The sequence below is a fragment of the Puma concolor genome, chromosome D4 (assembly GCF_028749965.1).
Source record: "Puma concolor isolate L17-30 chromosome D4, mPumCon1.1.hap2, whole genome shotgun sequence".
In the NCBI taxonomy this organism is placed as follows: domain Eukaryota; kingdom Metazoa; phylum Chordata; class Mammalia; order Carnivora; family Felidae; genus Puma; species Puma concolor.
The window spans coordinates 70910226-70934005 of record NC_141679.1 but is presented as its reverse complement, the minus strand read 5'-3'; the positions used below and the strand labels follow the sequence as shown (position 1 = coordinate 70934005).

General features: G+C 45.1%; 1 protein-coding gene across 8 annotated transcripts in view; it reads left to right on the top strand.

Moving 5' to 3' along the window:
* The window catches only part of PTPN3 (protein tyrosine phosphatase non-receptor type 3), a 149016-nt gene that overhangs the window by 82936 nt on the left and 42300 nt on the right, over positions 1–23780 (top strand). For 6 of the 8 annotated variants that reach the window (XM_086683672.1, XM_086683673.1, XM_086683671.1 and 3 more), the window contains 8 exons: positions 1535–1587; positions 7958–8078; positions 9210–9297; positions 13267–13355; positions 14464–14527; positions 16051–16223; positions 19852–19986; positions 22802–22978. In XM_086683672.1, the coding sequence (XP_086539798.1) occupies positions 1535–1587; positions 7958–8078; positions 9210–9297; positions 13267–13355; positions 14464–14527; positions 16051–16223; positions 19852–19986; positions 22802–22978 (900 nt within the window). Of the gene's footprint in view, positions 1–1534; positions 1588–7957; positions 8079–8678; positions 8900–8946; positions 9067–9209; positions 9298–13266; positions 13356–14463; positions 14528–16050; positions 16224–19851; positions 19987–22801; positions 22979–23780 lie in introns of those variants that run through there. The other 2 variants (XM_086683676.1, XM_086683677.1) reach the window with 2 other exon arrangements.

Here is a 23780-nt window from a genome sequence, read left to right as displayed (position 1 = left end):
CAGATAGAGACCCTAAAACCTGGAGGGAAAGAAAGGAGTCTGTCTAAGGGCATGTGGCATGTTAGTGGCCACCTTGAGTGACCTTGAAGGCTTTTGGTATTCTTTAGTTTGTATTTATACTGTTCTTTGGAAATGTTCTTTTCTGACTTATTCATAGGATTGTTCCTTCCATCTAAATTGAACCTCCTTAGCCCGTCTCTTCAGCTGTACCCCACGTCCCATTCACCCTGCTCTGCCGCTAGCAGGGACACTGACTTAGGTTTCATTGAAGCCCATCTTGGTAGGAGAGCGAGTGACTGGTGTTTGTGCTCCCCACGGGCTATCTGGGTCTCCAGATGAACAAACAGATGGTGAATATGCCTGGGCGTATCTCCATACTTGGAGAGATTACTTAGAAGTTCTAGCAGGGAACACGTGGTAACTTGAGGAAAGTTGGGGACCTCTCCAGTTGGGAAGGCTACCTTCTTGTGCAGCTTCAGGACTAGCATATAGCACAGCAGATGGGAAGGGGAACCCTGGGCTGTCAACCTGATTAGTCAGAGAGACGGGGGTGACTCACATCTTGGGAATCTCATGAGCTGCCATGGAAACAGTACTTTTTCTCCACTTCCCCTGGGGCTGCGGGAAGAATGCTCTTAAAATCTGTACCTCCCCACCCTGTAAGCCTTCATTTCTGCTGCTTCTACTCAGCCCCTCCTCAGTGCATTTCTCCACCTGGCAGAGATCCCTGGCCCAGGTCTGCTGGCCAAGATCCTAGGCAGATGGTATAGTTCATGGTTGAACGGAGAAAAGGGAGCAACCAGAGGATTCAAAGGATGACTAAGCCAGAGATGATGTTATTGACAGAAATGGGGTGTTTGGAGGGTAGTGAGCCTGAGAGGAAGGGAGACCAAGTCTAGCAGCCAGTCCATGGGTTTCTAGCGAGTGGCAGGCAAACTGGGAGGTGGACAGAACATTCCGTATAGATCGGAAGCTTCAGGAGGGTAAATAGATTTAGGAATCTTAACTAACTGTTAAGTAATTTAGAACTCACAGGAGTTTTAAAATTTTAAGATCCTTTTCTATTTTTCCCACCTAAGAGGATGTCACCTTTCTAGAGAGCGGGTAATCAAGAATCATGGAGTCAAACAGAAGTCAGATTTAGTTAGAAAGCCCTACAGAAAGTCTCACGTCTTTACTAGAAAGATATGAAGGCTGCCCAATGATCTAAGAGTATGATTTTCTCACTTTTCCTCTTCGTAATATGAGCCTGATCTTTCTTGATCAACCAGAACCTTGGCCACCATTAGGCCTTTAGCTTCATGGTATTTGTATTACTGTGTATTATTTTAAACACAACAAAGTTCTCCTTTAATTTTAAATCTTTAGTGTTACATATCTTTACTATTTGAGTTGCATCCTAAAATTGTCTTTGTTATGATTCAAGATGTTGTTTAATGGTTAATGCAAGAAAGAAGATAGGTGTTACCCATGATGGACGTTTCAGGCTGTTGTTGGCTCTCGTGACCTCACTAATGTGTTTTTCTCCTGACAGGTTAACCTGCCCTCTTAACTCAGCGGTGGTTCTAGCATCCTATGCAGTGCAATGTAAGTCACTGAGGGAGCATTTCACAGCTGGACAAGACTATTCTGACTGATGTCTTAAGAAAGTCACTGCCCTTTCCTGTTTGACCAGGTCTCTTACCCTCTTCCCAGGAATCCTGTTGGGCAAGCTTCTCTCTGGTTGTCTGGAGAGTCCCACTGTCATCCTGACTGACACTGTCCACCCACACAGGGATGTTGGTCAAGGAGAGTGGTGAAGGGGGAAAGAGTGGATGAGCCCATACAATAGAAGTCACCTATCACACATTGTATCAACCAGACCCTCACATATTGTGTCTCATAACAAACCCCAGTGGGGCAAATATTTCTACCAGTCACCGCTTATAGACATGGAAACTAAATCCCACGGTTAAGAAATTTCTTGGAGACCACTCCTGCTACTTGCTTGGGATCTAAGGAACTTATTTTTAATTTTTTTTTTTTTAATGTCTATTCATTCTTGACAGAGACAGAGCATGAGCAGGGGAGGGGCAGAGAGAGAGGGAGACACAGAATCCGAAGCACAGAACCCAACGCAGGCCCTGAATTCACAGACTACGAGATCATGACCTGAGCCGAAGTCGGATGCTCAACCGACTGAGCCACCCAGGCGCCCCATATTTTTAGAGTTTCAGTAGAGCTAATGGGTTTTTTATTGCCCTATAGCAGCAGTGTCCAATAGAAATATAATGTGAGCCACATATGTAATTTTCAGTTTTCTAGTACCCATTATTAAAAAAGGAAAATGAAACAGATGAGTATAGTTTTAATATTTTAATTAATCCAGCATATCCCAAATACTATCATTTTAATATATAATCAATGAAAAGAATTAACAAGATATTTTACATTTTTTTAATATGGAGTCTTCAAAAACCAGTCCAGATTTTATACTTTAAGCACATCTCAATTTCAAGTGTTCAGTAACCACATGTTGCTAGTGGCTGCCACATTGGATAGAAAGTCCATATGGAATTTTCTGTCAAGGCCTGTTTAAGAATTCATTTATTCAGTGAAACTTTGTTGCGCATATATTCCACATCAGGCCCTGTGGTAGACGCGGGGTATGCATGGTGAAAAGGGGGCCTAGCCAGATGGAAGGCGAGGTATCACTTCATAGTTAGCCGTGTGGTGCCAGAGCAGTACGCTAATGTAGAGGTCAGACAGAGGCGCATGGTATGTAAGAAGGCTCCTCTACCTTTCTATAAGCCCCACAGCATCTTGGCCTATAACCCTCTTAAGCTGACTGTAGGGTAGGGAGTTAAGAGAGCAAGATGGTCAGGTCTCTGAGCAGGTGCTGGCTGAACTACTCGCTCTACTTTGGTCTCAGAGGCAAAATAGCAAGAGAAGGCTGACAGGGACTCCTGAGGTGGCCTTAAGTCTGTCCACTCCCCTGGCTGCAAGGAACAGAAATAGGAGAGGGGAAGAGCAAGGTGGCTGAGCCCACAGCTTATCTGCCCACCTGCGGGATACCAGGAAGTGGAAGACCTTTAACAATGACCCTACTCACTAGTAAGGTCAGATCCAGTCTCAGTCTCCCCAGATAGCCGGCATCTCCTTCTCCAATGGGAAACCAAGAAGAGGCTGCACAGTGACAGGCCTGGGTAGATTTGAAATTTCCCCTCTCCCTACGACACAGCTGGAACAGACCCGGCCATGTTGTATCCAGATGGGAAATGGCATGGCCACCAGTCAGCCTGTGTCCTTACTGGTCTCTAGACCTCATGGACTCCATCTCTGCCAGGCTGATCAGCTGAAGAGACCAGCTTTGCTACATCCCGGAGTGAGTTTGGTGTTCGCAGCTGGAGCTTTGAGGGGCAGGAACACTAGGAAGGACATAGTCAAACTAAATTTAGATCCTGGCTTCTCCACTTGCCACTAATGTGGTATTACCTCCCTGAATTCCCGGGGTTTTTTTTCTGTAAAACAGAGGTGATGGTGGTGATTATAACTCAAAATTGACTGTTTGAGTCAAATCATACATGTAAGGAAATGTATAACTAGAAACTTTACAGCCGGACCCTTGCTGGTAACTGAGTCAATGAGCACGTTCCTGGAGCCATGTTGCCTGGGCTTGGGCTCTTCCACTAATACATCATGACCCTGAGCCTCTCCAGGCCTTCGTGTCTTCATCTGTGAAGTGGTGGTAACTGTGTTTACTTCCTAGGGTTGTAGTGAGGATGGAATGAGTTATTATACAGAAAGCTCTCAGGATAGCGCCCGCCGCGTGGCAAGTGCTCACTTGCGCTCTGTTTTCATGTCTGCCCAGAAGAAAACTTTCTGAAGAACTGCCTTTTGTAAACAATAAACTCTATTTAGAGTAAAATTTAAGAACCAAATACGAAAATCCTATTCTAAGTCAGGTTCTCCCCTCTGCAAACAAGTGATAGAACTGGGCTAAAGGAAGTTATTAGCATCGAGAAAGCAGAAACTAGTTTCCGTGGAAATATTACCATGACTCTCATGCTTAATGAAATCATGCGTTGTCAGACAAGCAGTTTTAAGTATAAGCTCTTTATTCCTTCACTCTCAGGAAGTACATATATGTTCTTCCTGATACTTCTGTGCATGCATTTCTCTAAGATTAATTCTTGGATAGGGTACTGCTGGATGTCTAATTTTTATCTACTACATTTCACTAAATTGTCCTGGCAGGGGTGTGTCATATGAAGATAAGCCCCACTAGTGACAAGCAAACCAAAATCACATTTTCTTACTAGATAAAAAGTAATGTAGGTAAATACTGGAAAATATTTTTTTTAATGTTTATTTTTGAGAGAGAGAGACACACACACACACACACAGCATGAGTGGGGGAGGGGCAGAGAGAGAAGGAGACACAGAATCTGAAGCAGGCTCCAGAATCCCAGCTATCAGCACAGAGCCCGATGCAGGGCTTGAACTCAAGATGGACTGTGAAGACTGTGAGATCATGACCTGAGCCAAAGTCGGACGCTTAACTGACCGAGCCACCCAGGCGCCCCCAATACCTGAAAAGATTTTATAGGTTGCTGGTGGCCTCAAGTATTTAGGAGGCTCAAAGAATAAAGTTCTTAGAAATACGTATTCATTCCATAATGTCCCTTGACCTCTGTCATGTGCAGGTTCTGTACCAGTCTTAGGGTGCACAGACAGCATGGCCTCTCTCTGGAGTCCCCTGCCTGCTGGGGAGGCACAGGTGGGCCGGCTGATGGTGACAGTGAGGGTGAGCACAGAGGATGCACTCCATTCTTGCATGGGGGAGAAGGAAGCGAGTCCAGAAAAGCTTCTTAGTGATGACCCCTGAGAAGAGCCTCCAAGATTAAGCTGGTGTTGGATGAATAACATGTAAGGGGCTTGTTTATATTACATAAAGGACTTTCCCAACAGAATAGTTTGACAGCTGGAAATGCCGCACATTTGAGTGTCTGGAATATACTCTCTGTTTCCTGCACAATATAAAATTTTAGCCAGAAGAATGCATGGAACTTAAGACAATGTACTTCCCACATAAACACTCATTTCCTTATCTTCCTGCTATAATTAGCTTGTGCATGTGTTGCTTCCCCACGAATAGGAAAGTGTATTGCTCTGGAGGTTAGGGTGTGTGGTATAGTAAGTAGATGAAGGTTATGGACTGTGGTCAAAGTCTAGGCTCCAAGTTACCAGCTGAGCAGTGTGGGCAGGTCCCTTCCTTGAGTCGCCCTTCCCTTAACTGTTTCATAGGGACAAAAGCAGTGTCTGTCGCTGGGTTGTCATGAGCGCTTTGAAATCAACAGGGGAACCTCTCTGTGCTTGGCCAAGTGTTTGCAGATGACTATTTAACTTTGTTTCCCTCTAGTGGTGAGCACAAAACTTTGCACGGAGTAGCCAACTAAGATTCCAAGGGAAAACCACCCTACAGGGAGATTCCCCCTAGGCCTTTTGTTAAGTTCAGACATTTGTCAGTGACTTGACTAAAGATGACCTTGCTGTTCATGTTTGCAGAAGGGCCCAGGGGTTGGGATTTATCAGCTAAAACAGATGACCAAGTCAACGTCCAAGAGGCTCACCATGAGCAAATGAAACCAATAGAGTAAAATTTAATCGGACTCTGCCTTGAGGCTTAGGAAAATCCCTTTGCAGCATTTGGCTGCCCTCTGGGGACATAACCCCTGTCCTCAGCAAATGGCGAGCAGCAGCTTGGACCTGGCAGGCAGGCTGGTGGGAATGGTAGGAGCATAAGCTGGGGGGCATGGATCACCTGGGTTCTGGTCTTAACTGCTGGAAGTGGCTTCTGTGATATGGGAAGTCCCTTATCTCTGGATCATAGTTTCTTCTCTCTTTTTTTTTTTCTCTTTCTTTTTTTAGTTTCTTCCCTTTTAAAACGAATTTATACAAGATAATTTTAAGACTTTCTCATGCTGTCCTCATTGGGGGCTCTGTGTCAGGGCATCTAAATTATTTCCTATAAACACACGGTTCTATACTTCACAATGTACCAACTCACCTATACACCACACTTGTGCTTACATAATCCAGCCTTGACATTGCAGTCCATAGCTTAGCTGCATTTGGCTGGCCTTAACAGCCTATGGTCTACCCTTGACCAAGTCTGTGTGCATAGATCACTTGGCTTTTTAGGCCCTCTTCCCCTTCCAAAACTGGACTTTGTAGTAGCCTTTGTTTCAGTTAGTTCTGAGCACTGCGTCCCTGAGCACCTACTGGGTGCCATGCATAGGTGCTAGGCCCCAGGGATGAGTCTGCCTCACTCCCAGCCCTCAGGGAAGAGTGTAAGGAGGAAACAGATCCCTTCATTATGGTGTGGATCTCAAAGAGCAGCTCTTGGGTGTGGTGGCAGTTGAGGGTGAGCAGGGCCAAACGGACATGAAGAAATATGTGCTTGCATCTAGCCTCTCCTCTTTGTGATGAATTCCCCTAAGCAGCTCCCCGGCTCATCTCCTTCCCTCCTGAGATTGGCCATGAAGCATCACAGCAGCTTCTCCCGGTCCCCATCCTCGTGTCACAGAAGGAGCTGTTTGATTTAGAACTCTGTGTTGAGTGGGCGCTGTGCAACGCTAGCCCTCAGAAGCCGCCTAGCGTTGAAGCCAACTGTGAGAAGAATTCATTGAAACCTTTGGAAAGATCAAGGTTAATATTTTTAAGAAAAAGATGAAAGTGTCCCATTAACAAAATGAAATACTACTAGAACGCCTGGGTGGCTCAGTCGGTTAAGGGGTTCAGCGCCGGACTTCGGCTCAGGTCATGATCTCAACAGTTTGTGGGTTTGGGCCCCGCGTCGGGTGCTGTGCTAACCACTCAAAGCCTGGAGCCTGCTTCAGATTCTGGGTTTCCCTCTTTCTCTCTACCCCTCCCCTGCTCACACTCTGTCTCTGTTTCAAAAATAAATAAACACAAAATTTTTTTTCAATAAAAAAAAAGAGAGAATGAAATACTAGAGTAATTGCCCATCAGAACTAGAACTTGTTTTTCTCCTGTTTTTATAAAGATGGAAAAACTGAATCTTCGTGAAGGGAGGCAGGTGTCCCTGTGTCCCACAGGCAAGATCCTTAGGTGCCCCACCCAGGGTCTTTTTCCCAGTCTCCTCAACAGTCCAGACACCCAAATGGTTTGAATCCCCAGGGCAGCCATGTACAACTCTCAGGAATATCTATTACACAGTAGATGTCAGTGAGTCACGTTTGTAGAATGGCAGTCAAGGATCTTGAGGGAGAGGCGCCGCTTAGACCAGGGATGGATCTGGGAACCCCTCTGTAAGGCCCTCTTCCTACACCCTCTGCAATTGCAGGTCTCCAGTGTTTCCTTGACTCCCCCAAGAATGTGCCTTCTGCCCCAGAATTCAGCCCTCATGCCACCCCCCACTGTGCCTCTGAACACATCCTGGTTCCATTTCTTCCACCACTTTTCCAAATTCCGGGGACCTGGTCAAGGTGCAGACTGTGGTCAAGTCAGCATAACCTGCCTTCTGCCCACACGCATTTTTTAGAGCAGGATGGTCCAGTGTTGTGATCACCTTGGGCTACTAGAGAGTCCGTCTTCTGCACAGGACGTGGCATACAGGGCATGGCATTTTTGAGTGGCTTCTCTTACTTCTCTTTATCCAGGGGTACGGTGCAAACTGCAGGGCTCACCACAGAGCATGGGTTTAGAATAGGGCCTAGGTTAGACTGTCCAAATGTCTGGCCGCGGGGAGAGAACATTCAGCTGAAGCATGTGTGGTGGTACCACATAGGGTTCAGATAGAAATGTAGAATCTGGAGCTAAGGAGAAGCTCAAGTTCATGCAGTGGTAGAACCTCTTGGAAGAATACTTCCAATGCTTTGCTTGTGATGCTATAGATGCTTGTGAATGCAGACCATATTGAAAAGGCGATTTCCTCCTCATTCTGTCTCGATAGCGCATTTTGGAGACTATGATTCTTCCATTCATCATCCAGGCTATCTTTCTGATAGTCAGTTTATACCAGATCAGAACGATGACTTTTTAACGAAGGTGGAATCGCTCCACGAACAGCACAGGTGAGAAGAGGGGTGGGGTGGCCTACTTTGGGAACCCAGGTCACACATTTCAGACCTTATGTTCCCTTGTGTCTGATGTGTTCTCTTCCTTTTGTTCATGAATCCTCTTTTAAGCTGTCGGAGGTTTGTGAACCTTTGAGATGTTACGATGGCAGATATATTTGGCATAACTAGCATTTCTGTAAAGTGCAAAATCCGGTAAGAGTTTAAGGGGATTTACAGCATTCTTTTTTAGGGTGTCATTGAAATCTGTTAATTCCTAGCGGAAATGCCCTTTTTAAATATGCCCCACAAATTGACCTACCAGGCAACTTTTAACAGTTGACCACATTTGATAAAATGGGTGGCTCCATCAAGCATCATTGAATAGACAGGCAGGTGGACGAATGCCAGGAGGCCCTGTGAATCCCACATCCTCCCTGGCTTCTGGTCGTGAAACCGCCTTCATTCCAGAAGGGAGGCCCACTCTTCCGTAGCTGCCGCAGGCCCAGCTTCCATTCCAGCAGATATGCCCGATTCTGGGCTCCTTGTCCTTTGCCTTATTTTATTCAAAGCTACAGAGAGGCAACTCTATAGTCCAGGTCAGATCAGGGCCATCCTGACCAGGAAGGCCAGGTCTCAAGGGACCTGACATTGTTGGGAAGGCTGCAAAAACAAAGGCCAAGCAATTGGCGTCCCTTCTAAAAGGCACGGCCAATCCTCCCTCCCAGAATTGTTTCCCAGGCAGAAGCCAGCATCCTAAAATAGCACAGTGACGTTTGGGATTTTGAGGCTGCCAGCAGAATAGATAAAGGTGGAAAGACCTGAAGAGCACCTATCAAGTAAGCAACTTGGAACAAGGAGGGTGGGAATTCCAAAAGGTGACTTCCTTCCGTATCTCAGTATTGAGAGCCTAATAATGGGAAGTATTATTCAGTAAAGGACTTGAGCAGACGATGAAGTCCTATTCGGTGGGCAAGAGAAAAGACCTGGTTTAGTAGAATTTAGGGTGAGATTGTTGAAGATTAATAACATAAGGCATTTAATAACCTTACAGAAATGTTACCAATTTGGAGGGGATTTTTATGTTAAAAATTGGAGTTGTGTACTCTGTTGATTCGAGAGCTCTGCGTTGTCTCTTGTCTTCTGTAGTGGACTAAAGCAGTCAGAAGCTGAATCTTGCTTTATCAACATAGCACGGACCCTCGACTTCTATGGAGTGGAGCTACACAGCGGTAGGGTAGGTACCCTCGGCATTTCCGGGTTCAGAAATTAATTTCCGAAGGTTTGAAAACTTCTTTGAGACTATGTCTTTTCCAGTATAATAAAAAAAGAGCTTTGTGTAACAATATTCAGAAAGTTTATAAAGTTGGTTATCCAGTTGTTTTTTCATGTTTCATGCTTCCATGGGGTCGGGGGGCGGGGTGGTCATGGGGATTAGAAACAAGTAGTTTTTATTTTTATTTTATTTTTATTTTTTAAAAAATGTTTATTCACTTTTTGAAAGAGGGCGCACGAATGGGGGAGGGGCAGAGAGAGACAGACAGAACCTGAAGCAGGCTCCAGGCTCAGAGTGGTTAGCACAGAGCCTGACGCAGGGCTCGAACTCACAAGCTGTGAGAATATGACCTGAGCTGAAGTCGGATGCTTAACTGACAGAGCCACCCAGGCACCCCAGAAACAAGTAGTTTTTAAAAATTTTTAATGTTTATTTTTGAGAGAGAGGGAGAGAGAGAGAGAGAGAGACAGAGCATGAGAGGGGGAGGGTCAGAGAGAGGGAGACTCGGAATCAAAGTAGGCTCGAGGCTCTGAGCTGTCAGCACGGAGCCTGACGCAGGGCTCGATGCCACGAACTGTGAGATCATGACCTGAGCCAAAGTCGGACACTTAAATGACCGAGCCACCCAGGTGCCCCAGAAACAAGTAGTTTGTAAAGATGATTTCATATGATGATTAAAGAAGCAAAAAATGTGTCTGTCCATTTTCCAAGTGATACTTTAATGAGCCAAGGTGTTTACTATTTCATCTCATTGCTGTTCAAATTACCCAAATATGACAGCTTTTTCTTCTAAAGTTTATTTATTTATTTTGAGAGAGAGAGGGCACCTGTGCACACATTGGGGAGGGGGTGGGTAGAGAGAGAATCCCAAGCAGGCTCCACCCTCAGCACAGAGCCCTACATGGGGCTCAATGCCATGACTGAGATTGTAACCTGAGCCAATATTAACAGTTGGATGCTTTTAAAAATTATAATGTTATTGGGGCACCAATATTGGGTGGCTCAGTCGGTTAAGCGTTCGACTTCGGCTCAGGTCATGATCTCACAGTTCGTGAGTTCGAGCCCCACATCAGGCTCACTGGTGTCGGTGCAGAGCCTACTTTCGATCCTCTGTCCCCTCGTCTTTCTGCCCCTTCCCTGCTCATGCTCTGTCTCTCTCTCTCTCTCAAAAATAAACATTAAAAAAATTTTTTTTAATTATAATGGTACAATCATGAAAACCAATAAATATTTTAATTGATTGTGACTTTTAATTTTTTTTAATGTTTATTTTTGAGAGAGAGAGTGGGGGAAGAGCAGAGAGAGAGGGAGACAGAGAATCCCAAGCAGGGCCCTCACTGTCAGCACAGAGCCCAGTTTGGGGCTCTAACTCGTAAACTGTGAGATCATGACCTGAGCCAAAATCAAGAGTCAGACGCTTAACTGACTGAGCCACCCAGGAGCCTCTTGTTGTGACTTTTTAAATAAAATTGAGTAGGGGCGCCTGGGTGGCTTAGTCGGTTAAGCGTCGACTTCGGCTCAGGTCACGATCTCACGGTCTGCGAGTTCGAGCCCCACGTCAGGCTCTGTGCCGACAGCTCGGAGCCTGTTTCGGATTCTGTGTCTCCCTCCCTCTCTGACCCTCCCCCATTCATGCTCTGTCTCTCTTTGTCTCAAAAAAATAAATAAACGTTAAAAAAAAAAGTTTTAAATAAAATTGACTAATATCCATCATCTACTGAGTAATTTCTATCTGCCGGATACAGTGGCTTGCTTATTTCCCCCAGTAATGCTGTGAGGTATTATCATTACCCCCATTTTACAGATGGAGAAACTGATACTCAGGGACTTTTGGAAGGTCACACAGCACAGAAGTAGCAGCTTTAGTACATGACCCCAGCACTGTCTAGTTGGCCTCTGACCTTTCTATTTTCTGCCAGTAATTGGTCCACATCATATACAAAAGAAAGCAAATATTGAATACCTAGTAGGTACTAGACATTGTTCCAGATGCTTTCATGAGACCACAATGTCTCGTTTAAAGATTATAGCAACCTTGAGAAATCAGTATTTGAATCATCCCATTTTACAGTCAGAAAATGTAGGCTCAGGGAAGTTGAGTAAATAATCAGACTCTACATCTGAGAGTTTTGCGATTCATAGAAACACTTTCATTTCTTTTGTGCCATTCCAATCCCATAACCGTGTGATAGGCAAGTTACAGCCTCAGTAATAAAGGAGGAAGAAGATATGGGGTCTTATAAAATATCAACTTTGGGACTTGATGGTTAATTTTTATTCCGTTGCAAATAATCACTTGCCGTGGAATGTTGTGGAGAACTTTTTTCAGCAGTGAAGTGGACTTTATCTGTATCTGAGTTGACCTGCACTCTCCCTACCCCCTGTGTCCCATGAGTGACCTCAAGCCAGATGATTACCTGCCTGGCTCACACCTCCCAGGGTATCAGAGGGAGCTGGGTTACCTTTGACTATGTTGTGTCAGGCAGAACCCCCTACACACCAACGACCTGACGCCACAGAGCTCACTTCCCGGTAGTTCAAAGGCTCCGATGGGTCCCAGCAACCCTCCAGGTGCAGTGACTCGGCAGCCAGGCTGCCTCCATCTTGAGGCTTCACCTAACATGGCCTCGTGTGTGCGGCAAGGGAAGAGGAAGTTGGAGGGTTGGCTTCACAGCAGCTCTGAAATGATTCAGCCCAGAAGAGATCCATCACTGCTCCTAGAACATTGACCATGACTAGTCACGTGACCCTGCCTTCTCCAGTACAAGTGTAGCTGGGAAGTGTGGGGACAGGCGTGGGAATTTAGTGGATAGTTACTATCCTGGGTTGAGTTGCATGTGATCCCAGCTGGGTACCCAGGAGTGAATACTCTGGACTTTCGACTGTATCAGTCAGCAGTGTTTTGTTTGGCCAATTTCTCTAATTCCCCTTGTTCATATCACTGTCCACAAATGATTTGTCCCACCACATCTTGAAAGGCAAAAGGAAATGAAAATATAATTATACTTGCCACATGTTCTCTAATTTTAGCCTTTGGAGAGGTGGGTTTGATAATCCTTATTATACAAAAGGAAAAATTAAGGCTCAGTAGCCCAAAATAACACAGCTAATAGGTGACAAACCTAAACTTCACACTCAGTCGTAACTAAGTCAGACTCTGCCCCCGCTCCTATTGAATATAATTTGGAGTATATGATAGGGTAAATTGGGGCATAGGTGACTCAAGGGAAGGAAATGTTTTATTTTAAAATTTTATTTTACTCAGGGAACCTGGGTGGCTCAATCAGTTGAACATCCGACGTTGGCTCAGATCATGATCTCACAGTTTGTGAGTTCGAGCCCCACGTTGGGCTTGTTGCTCTCAGCACAGAGCCCCCCTTGGATCCTCTGTCTCCCTGTCTCTGCCCCTCCCCATGTTTTCATTGTCTACGGCAATGCCTAGCACACAGGCTCTTAATAAATGTTGAGTGTATTGGATTTGTAGGCTGTATTTCTTTCTCAATTGGATTTAAAGTCAGCAGTTCTACACTTCACGACAGTAGCTAAAGCCTTTTCAGTGATGAAAGTTGAGATTGGTATAAAGCTGTGCAGAGGGTGAGGTCTTTCTGATGTTCACATGATATCTAATACTAATTGTAGGAAATGTACAATTGGATATTCGTTTCAAGATTCCGTGGAATGATGAGTAGGCCTTGCTGGTAACTCTCTAACCCAGAGGGACCCAGATATTGCTCTCAGGCAGCGCGTGTGCATTTTAGAAGAGTCTGGTGCTAAGCATTTGGATCTTAAGTATCGGTTGCCTGTTTTCCATAACATTCTTCCTTTGGAGCTTATACATACTGCTATTTATAACAGCGTGGGTGCTTGAGTTACCAGAGGGCATAAGCATGACTGTAACACACTGTGAATCTCGGTTCTTCCTTTTTACAGGATCTGCACAATTTAGATCTAATGATTGGGATTGCTTCTGCGGGCATTGCCGTGTACCGAAAATACATTTGCACAAGTTTCTATCCTTGGTAAGTGCAAACCACTTCTAATTATTTTCTGAATCATGCTTTAAAAATATGCTGAACAAAAGAAATGTTATCTCTAATTTTAAACTGGTATTTCTAAAGGAGGGGTGGAGACCAGGTTTTTACCTCTGACCTCTGAGGTTCATCCAGATTCGGTACTTGGGAAAAGGAGTTTGGTTTCCACTGGCAGCCCCTTCCTCCGGTCACCCTGTGGTTTGGGATACTCTGTGGAAACAGGGATGAAGTGGCTCAAGGCAGGTTTTGGAGTTACAGAGTCCTGGGCGGTACATTGGCCAGAACTCAGAGAACTTCCTTTGGGCAGGAACTGTATTGTCACTGTGGTTCCTTAGTTATTAGTTGGACTTTTACTAAGTATTCTGTTCTGGTCTACAAACTCAGGGGACCAAACAGACTTAATCCTCACAAGACCACTCTGAAAAAGGCAGTGCCTTCCAACTACGTCATGCAGGACTTGTTAGCAGAGGCTCAGATCTGTGCATCCCTTATTGAATGATCTTGAGCACTTAGGGGAGGTGTCTGAGCCTCAGTTTCATCATCTGAGAACTGGGAATAATAATATGTTGCAGGACTATTGCAAGGCTTAGTTGAGAGACTAATGTAAAGCTTTTAGTAGGGAACCGGTATATAAAAATGCTGCACATGGGGGCTATAATCGTGTTCTTATGCAAACTTGACACATGGCCAGTAACTACCAGAGTGGAGATGTGGGCCCAAGTCTGTCTGGTTGCTGTCTGTCCTCCCTCTGCTGCTCCACACTGCCCTCAGCTGGTCTCCCCAGGCACACACCAGCTCAAGCAGAGCTACACTGTCACAAAAGCAAATGACCACAAACAGCGCACATTGCCCATGGTTCTTGTTATTTAAAAGCTACATCGTGATTCAGTAGTCCTTATGTGATACTCAGCTTCAGTGAGCTCCTTGGTATGCAGCTAAAGCTACAGGCCTGTTGTCATTCCTACCGCGGGGTAAACTCTAGGAAGCGGAGAGCCCGTGCTCCTCATGGTCATGGAGTAGAGGATACACGTTGTGAGGCATCAGCTGCCAGCCAGCTGATCCCTATGTGCATTTTATATGTTTCATTTTTTTGCAGGGTGAACATTCTAAAGATTTCTTTCAAAAGGAAAAAGTTCTTCATACATCAACGACAAAAACAGGTGAGTTATGTCTACACTTGCTTTGTTTCTTGTGTTTTTAGCCACTTCAGCTCTTAGTTCTTCAGCAGGTGAAGGCAGCTGGCCGTCCGTGTGACTGGGGGGAGAAAGAGCATGGCATGGGGGGGGAGAAAATGGAAGTTGGAGTCCAGAGTTGCCTGTAGAATTCACTGTGTTTATCTGATAGCAGACGTAACTTGCTTTGGAGTTAGTAACGATGAGTTTGGATCCTCACTCTTCTACTTACCAGCTGGGCTGGTTACATAACCTCCCCTAGCCCAAGTTAGCTTGTTTCCAGAAATGTAGTAGTACCCACCTCTCCGGGAATCGAGAAGATTAAATAAAAGCATTGGTCAGAGCACCTGGCATGAGCCCATGCAGCGTAGCAATACATATCAGCGAGATCAGTTCCTCCCCTTGATGTGTTTAAACATGCACAGTAACCTTTGCATGTGTCTCCTAAGAGGGACCACCACTCTCCAGATGACTCTCGTTATCAGTATGGAGAAGAGGGCTCGAAAGTGCTACCAAGTGGAGGTGCTGGAATTTGAATCAGAGATACCATGCTCTATCCTGTTATGTCCTGTATTTTTTTTATTTTTTTAATGTTTATTTTTAAGAGAGAGAGAGAGACAGACAGACAGACAGAGTGCAAGCAGGGGAGGGGCAGGGAGAGAGAGGGAGACACAGAATCTGAAGCAGGCTCCAGGCTCTGAGCTGTCAGCACAGAGCCTGATGCGGGGCTCGAACTCATAGACTGTGAGATCATGACCTGAGCCGAAGTTGGATACTCAAATTTGAGTGAACCACCCAGGTGCCCCATGTATTTTTCACTTATTGTCACTATGTTCATTTCCCAGGGTTTCAAAGATAATATGTACTTAAAATGGCTCCACATAGCAGTGATCACTTGGAAATGAGGACACCAGAGCTCAGAGCAAACTAGGACTAGAATCTGGGTCTCCTGACCTTCCCCCCCATTGCAAGATTGAAGGTGGCCCCAAAATGCACAACATGGTAATATAACATGAAAACAGAAAACTTAAACTCAGGTAGAATGAGGGTCAAGGAAATGATTAAATTAACTCCATGCTCAGGGGAAAGCAAATAAAGAAATCCAAAGGCTTATAAAATCTCAAGTTTCAGGTAAGTGGAAGACATTCTTCAGGAGAGATTTTCCCAGAGCTAAGTTTTAAAAGAAATGTATCACACAGCCTTTATCTGGTTGGTCCAAATATATCCAACCTAGGAATGTAAGCACATTCCAAATCAGAGTGTTCATGGAGAATCACAAGTGATGATAAAGGGGAGAGCCAGGTCATCTTTTCCACAGGAATAAGATGCTTAACTGATCCTGCTCCTGAATAGTCCTATGACACTGGTGTCTGACCTAAGGCATTTTGAAGCTGGTTTTCCACATTCTGTTACATCTTCCCTGATGACCACTGATGCGGACATAGAACATCTATGCACCTTTGTCCTTTCATCTGTGCAGATGAAATCTCTACTGTGCTTTTTCCTCCCAGACTGAATCCAGGGAACATATTGTGGCCTTCAACATGTTAAATTACCGATCTTGCAAAAACTTGTGGAAATCCTGTGTGGAACACCATACATTCTTTCAGGCTAAGAAGCTACTACCTCAGGAAAAGAATGTTCTGTCTCAGTACTGGACTATGGGCTCTAGGAACCCCAAAAAGTGAGTATTATTGAGGGACAGTATCTACACTAGAGTGAGACATGAATGTGTCCTGGCCACTGCTGAGTAGAGGACATCCTCAGGGGAAGGGACGCCATCATCCAGGGACCCCAGGAGCAGAGCTGGAGCTGCGCAGTTCAGAGTCTCCCCAGGGGCAGCAGTGTCTCTTTCCATGCAAACTCAGATACTTCTATTCCTCTGCTTCCTTTCTGTCTCCTCAACTTTGCTGCCCCTGGAACACCCAAGCAGCCAGAAATGCAGCTGCTCCTGTACCGTGTCATACTAAGAGAAGCGGGTGGCAGTGACTCTGAGGGTCGTCATGGTACCAAGACAACCCCTCCCACCATCTGTTACATCTTCCCTGATGACCGCTGATGCGGACATCCCTAATAACGAGTGAACAGAAATAATGCTTCCCAGGGGCGTGCCTGGGTGGCTCAGTTGGTTAAGCATCTGACTTCGGCTCAAGTCGTGATCCCACGGTCCGTGAGTTCAGGTCCCACGTCTGGCTCTGTGCTGACAGCTCGGAGCCTAGAGCCTGCTTCCGATTCTGTCTCCATCTCTCTCTTCCCCTCCCTCACTCACGCTCTGTCTCTCTCAAAAATAAATAAACATTAAAAAAAATTTTTAAAAAAAGAAAGCTTCCCAGAGTCAAGTGACTTTGGGATATGCTACCTAGTAACAGCCACAAAATAACAGTAATAATGAGAACTGCCAGTTGAGTGTTTACTTGGTACCATGTGCATACTTAATTATATTTAAGTATAATTAGTATCTACAGGAATCATATTAAAAAATCATATTAAAATGTTTAATGAGTAGTACAGTGGAAGAAATTACTCTTATAAAATTGTAACTTTAGATTACAATGTATTCCCTAAACTAATCATGCAGTTTATATTGTGTATTTATTCTAAGACTGCCTTCTCAGGACCAGATACAGCAGAAATCATTTATCAAGTTATTGTAAACTATTGGTTTGAAAAACTGCTCTCATAATTTTGCATTGTTGTTGAAGTGGCTATTACTAATGAAATAATGCCCCTGTCTGAGCCATTATCTGGTATGTGGGACTGTATCACACAATTCCAGTGACTTTCCTATTATGTTGATAATCATTAGGTAGCTTTTTATAGATTCAATTAAGTAGCAAATTAATGTTAGTAGCAGTGGTAGTATCTGTGATGCTAAGTGCTCTCTCTCAGCTTCTGATAAACCCAGAGCAAATATATTTTCAAAGTTTGCAGCTCCTATAATATTGTTTCTAGTATTTTATACATTCAGTAGCTATTACTGAAGATGTCACAGACATAACTTACTGGAATATAGTTTTTACATTAGTTGAACCTAATCCTTTGACCCAGCTGATAGGATTAGATAGTGAGCAGTTGAAAGCATGGACCGTTGCTAAGAAAACTGAGTTCAAATTCTACCACTGTCACTTCAATTCAGATGTCTTTGTTTCTGAAAAATGTAGCCAACATGGAGTCGGGGGTGAGGTGGGGCAGGTTCTGGTTACCCATTGTGGCAGAATAACCTACCCCTATTTTGGTCCCTTGAAACAAGCTTGGGGCGCTTGGATGGCTCAGTCCAGTGTCCAACTCTTGATCTCAGCTCAGGTTATGATCTCAGGGTCATGAGTTCAAGCCCCACGTTGGGCTCCATGCTGGTATGGAGCCTACTTAAAAACAAAACAAACAGAAAACCACAATCTTTCTGTCATCTGTCAAGATTTTGTGGATAAAGAATTTAGGAAAGACCATGTAGTAGACTGGGATTTCTCAGTGACAGGCAACTGGTGGCTGGGCTGGGCTATGGATCCAGGATGACTTTGCTCCCATGCTTGATGGCACGATGGGAAGGCTGGACTCAGCTGGACCCTTCACTTCGTTCTGTGTCCTCTGGGCCTCGTCATGTGTGCTCTCCAGCAGGGTAGTAGATGTCTCATGCAGAAGTTCAGGGCTCCGGCCACCTAAGGCAGAAGCAGCCAGCCATCTTAAAGGCCAGGTCCAGAACTGCACAGCTACTCTTGGTCAAAGCAGTCACAGTCCAGCCCATATTCAAGAGACGAGTCAAAGAAGAGCTATAGCCATTTTTAATCTGCCACTGGGGGTCATTTGGGATATTGGTGGTTCATGGCACAGGTCATCAGTTCATTGCTGCTAAGACCAGCTTCAGTGCACTGCAGATTTCAGCCCTCACCATCTCCATTTTATAAATGAGGAAACTGAGGCATAAGGTTACATGATTTGCCCAACCCTAGGGATACATCTACATACTTGCATGTTGGGCTCCCTGATAGAAGTTCCACATAGAAGAAACTTGTTCAGTATTTTGCAAGCTTAAGGGACAATGGAACATTTTTTTCCCCAAAGGGTATCTATTAATAACCTGTGACACATACTTTGGGGAACTACAACATCAAACCTTTGAATCTTCTAGCTTGTCCTCTTGTTCTGAGGCAGCATTCTCAATCAGTGCTAATTTGCTCTCTGATATAGATTCTCCCAGTGATGTTGCTGTGAGTGTTTTGATCCGGGTAACAGCAGTATTTCTTACTGTAAATTAGTACATTGGCATTCTAGGGCATGTTTCGTGTTCTTTTGGGTTTTTTGTCCTGCCTGTTTTTTGTTATTATTGTTTGTTTGTTTGGCTTGTGAGTTTTAGGCTGCAAGGAAATGTGTGCAATTTTTTTTTTTGGTGTTTTTTTTTTTTTTTTTTTTGAGAAAAAGAACATGAGTGGGAGAGGGGCAGAGGGGGGGTGGAGGGAGGGGTGGGGGGAAAGAATCTTAAGCAGGCTCTACACCCAACACAGAGCTTGACACGGGGCTTGATCCCATGAGATCCATGAGATCCCATGACCATGAGTTCATGACCTGAGCCAGAATCAAGAGTTGGATGCTTAACCAACTGAGCCATTGCAGGTGCCCCTGGAATGTTTTAATAAGGCATTAAAACACCACTGAAAGTTTAGGAATAGCAGAACTGAGTTTCCTAGCTGACTTCAAACCCCATCCTTTCAAATAATTCATTCTCTGAGGGGTCTAGGTAGCTAAGATTTAAATTCTCTAGGTATAAGTAAACACAAAAGTTAGCTTCGGGGAGGCCCTTTCTTAGAACATAGCATGGCATGTTCTTAGAACCTGCCGCTGTGAAAGCATTTTCTCAGGCCTTCTCTCAAAGAGCTATCTGTGATTTACAGCTAATGGCTTCTGCCAGCTTGCATGACGAAGAAACCTTCTGGAAGGATGGTTGATGTTTGTATTCATGCCATTGTGAATAAAGTGAGATTTCCTTTAACTTGAACTGCATTTCTGTGTTATCCTGATAGTTCCATAATGGCATGGTTTGGTTATATTTTGGGACCAGCTTTGTTGCTTGCAGTAGTAAGGCTCAAGAAAATAGTTTCACCAGAAGAGAAGAGATAACCAGGAAGAGCCAGGACAGAACGGAACCGCATTTGACCTGCATACCTCTGACCCCTTGTAACCTTGGCTGGTGTCATCCCAGTGCTCACCAGCCGCCCACCAGGGAGGGGGAGCATGGTTAGACCGTTTGCTTCACTTATGCCATGATTTCTTGTTGAACGCATCTGTGTGGAAAGTGAACCTTGCTTCTGGTTTTTCAGGTCTGTAAATAACCAGTATTGCAAAAAGGTGATTGGAGGGATGGTGTGGAACCCAGCCATGCGGAGATCGTTATCAGTGGAGCACTTAGAAACCAAGAGCCTGCCTTCTCGGTCCCCTCCTATCACTCCTAACTGGTACGTGCTCGTTTTTTTTTGTACTACCCACTTCTCTCTCTTAACAATTCAACTTCATACAGTTTCCCAATATAGGCATCCTGCAATCAGAGTTTATGTTTGTGTGCTTGCTTGGTGCAAAATTAACAGTTTACTGTTGTTGTGAAATACGCAAGCCTTACTAAACATTTTCCTTAGTGTATAATTCTGGGACGTTCTCTTTTAAAAACTTATTTGGGGTGGGGGGGGCGCCTGGGTGGCTCAGTCAGTTAGGCGTCCGACTTCAGCTCAGATCATGATCTCACAGCTCCTGAGTTTGAGCCCCACATCAGGCTCTGTGTCGGGCTCTGTGCTGACAGCTCAGAGCCTGGAGCCTGCTTCGGATTCTGTGTCTCCCTCTCTCTCCCTGCCCCTCCCCTGCCAGTCTCTGTCTCTCAAAAATAAATAAACATTAAAAAAAATTTTTTTTTAATTTTTTTTTTTTAACGTCTATTTGTTTTTCAGACAGAGAGAGACAGAGCATGAACAGAGGAGGGGCAGAGAGAGAGGGAGACACAGAATCTGAAGCAGGCTCCAGGCTCTGAGCTGTCAGCACAGAGCCCGACGCGGGGCTCGAACTCACGGACCATGAAGATAACGACCTGAGCCGAAGTCGGACGCTTAACCGACCGAGCCACTCAGGCGCCCCCCCAAAAAAATTTTTTTAAATCTTATTTGGTCTGGGGGTGCCTGGGTGGCTCAGCCAGTTGAGTCTCCAACTTCAACTCAGATCATTATCTCACCTTTCATGGGTTCGAGCCCCTGCATCAGGCTCTGTGCTGACAGCTCAGAGCCTGGGGCCTGCTTTGGACGCTGTGTCTCCCTGTCTCTCTGCCCTTCCCCCATTTATTCATTTAATAAATGGGTAAACATTTATTAAATGAATAAAAATTTTAAAAAAATGTTTTTATTTGGTCTGAATTTGAGAACTACAGCCTCCTGAAATGCCCCTTTGGGGAGTACAGTACACGCTGGCATACTGATGTTCTGGGAAGTCCTGTAATAAGGAAGCATGCTGAGCTTTATCTAATCTGTTTTCCGTTGGCATCGCACAAAATAAACTTTGGGAAAGCCTAGTAAAGGTATGCAACGTAGGATGCAGGATTCTGAAAAACAGTAGCTAATGCGCTTGGGGAAGTAGCCCACCGACTTTTTAATATGATGGCTTGAAAGGAAGGAAGTGGCAATTTGGCCAAGTGGGAAGGGCACTGATTATATAACTGTATCACCCAGACTCAGATTTTGGCTCTTCTGTTAAATTATCAAGTTTCTTTACCTCTCTGGTCTCAGTCTCCCCATGTGTAAAAAGGTTGTAAAAATCACCACAAATGATGTACCAGTGTGCGGGTGCTTTGTAAGCGATTAAAAGAAATGAGATGGAATTAGTATCATTATTTTATTATAATGTTCCTGAGAGACATCAGCCCATTTTTGTGAATGCCTCCAAAATGACCAGGTATCATCAGGGGGAGAGGGAAACCCAGCCAGAGGCACTGCCCCAGCTCCACGCTGGAATTAAGAGTATGGCTTTCTGTTCATTTCACAAAAGACAAGGTGGGCCTATAAGTTACCAAGGACGGATCTTCTAGGACTAGGGGAGATTCTAACCCACACAAAACGGAGGTGCTGTGCAGGGTGGCTGGGTGAGGACCCTCCCCCGGGGGCCCAGTGCTCTAGCCAGAGATACTGATGGTATTTAGTGTTAGAAATCACAGTATGACTGAGTAGATTCGTTTCTTGGTTTCCCACGATTTAGGCACTTCATCCTAAAGTGGTAGGTTTATGCTGTAAAGTAGCAGCTTTGTCTGCAAGCCTCTTAGGCACTGATGCCAGGGCCCCAGAGCAGAGACCCAGGACAGCATCCAGGAGAACAGCGGGGTTTGATGTTGCCACACCCGTGGCCTGGAGCTCTTACTGCTATTTATAGGTCCCCTCCTGAGGAGTCACGAGCCTTTCTACCCTATTCTGGACACAGTATTATTGATTAGCAGAGCCCAGGGGGAATGGGAATAGTGAAGGAGGCCCTGACAGTCTCAAAGAGAAATGGCTCACAAAGAAGAAGGTGGAAAAACTGAGAGAAGATAAAACTTAGAAGGCTCAGCAGCCTGGGATCACCCACTGCAGGAGCCGATGCCCAGGTGCTTCCCCAGGCGTCCGGAGATCATTGCTTCATTTGGTTCATTCTCAGGAGCAGGTAGGTACAGCTGAGGCCCAGAGAGGTGTTGTGACTTGCCTGCAGCCACATAGCTAGCTACTGCTGCTATGCCCACCTAACAGGGCATACAGGATATATTTTTAAAAGCAAACACTGCTTCTTGGATCAAGTGAAATTCACATGAAGGGATGTAGTTGAAATACGGTTTCAGTTTTGCCAAAAACTGTACCTTGGCTTCTAAACCCTTTATTTATACTGGTGCTCAAATGACTCTGAAGAATTGATCAGTAGTCAGTATGGTGTGTTATCTGTACGTTGAGAGCTTGAGTCCTACTGGAAGAATAGCTCCCTAAGTCAACACTCACCACTTCCCGAAGGGCATAAACCGCTCTCATCTGCCTACGTATACAGTCAACGCTACCGTCTTGGGGGCTATACCACGGGGCTGAGAGTCTTGAGGACCCACATGGCCCTTGGTGGATTCTGGTGTAGTAATGGGTTAACTGGTTCTTAATTTCCAAAAGCGTTAGCCAAGGCATCCTTGGAAAGGTCAGGGCACAAAGCCAGATCGCCGATGTCTAACGAAGTTTTTAAGTGCAATTTGCTTTCGGGACTTTCACGCTCGACCTCTCTCCCACGCAGGCGAAGTCCTCGGCTCCGGCACGAAATCCGGAAGCCACGGCACTCTTCCGCAGATAACCTTGCGAACGAGATGACGTACATTACCGAAACTGAAGATGTGTTTTACACGTACAAGGCTTCCCTGTCCCCGAAAGACAGCGATTCCGAGGTTTCTCAGAACCGGAGCCCTCACCGAGAGTAAGAAATGTGTTGTTCTCTTCTTTGTATCTGCTTGTTTTGGCTGTTGAGGAATTTGCTTAAGCCCAGATGGCCATTTAGGTCAAGGGCTAGAGCCTGCAGCCAACACCCTACGTACGGTGCTCTCTGCCAGGATGACGGCGTAAGTCAGACTGTCCGTTCCACCACAGGACGACAAGCTGTGTGCCTGAGGTCCAGAGCTTGCGCTCATTTTTGTCTGTGACAGAGACCTACTCTCCACATATGTGTTGCTCCCTTGAATAGTCTCTAGTTCATGAGCAAAGCCCAGGTTAAATGAGTTCACATTCCAGGGGTATAGATGCGTTCACTGCTGGAGTATTTCTCTAGATTGCCAAAGTTTTACCACTACAGGACTCCTAGATCACTGGAAATACGCTTACTTCTACCTGTCCACAGAAAGCCTTCTCAGACCCACAGTATGCCCTCAAGGTTTGCTTTAGATGAATTGCGAGTATAAAGCAAAAACATGCATAGAACATCTCTGAAACTTTGTTAACTTTTTGTCAACAGTTTGCATTAAGTTCCTTTTATGCCCCCATCTTCCTTTTTATAAATGTGACAAACTCCCTTCACATCTCAAGGCCAGGGAAAAATGTCTCTCTGAGAGTACTGGCTTGAGTTCTTTTATTATTCAATAAGGTATATCTAATTCACTAGTTCTCTTTTCGTCTTGCTTACCGGGGAACTCAGAGCTCCATGTTAGGTTCAATTGCACTGGCTTCCCTTAGCCCAGGTTTCCGATACAGCCCCTGTTTCTTTTCCTCCTTGCCTTATTCATGGG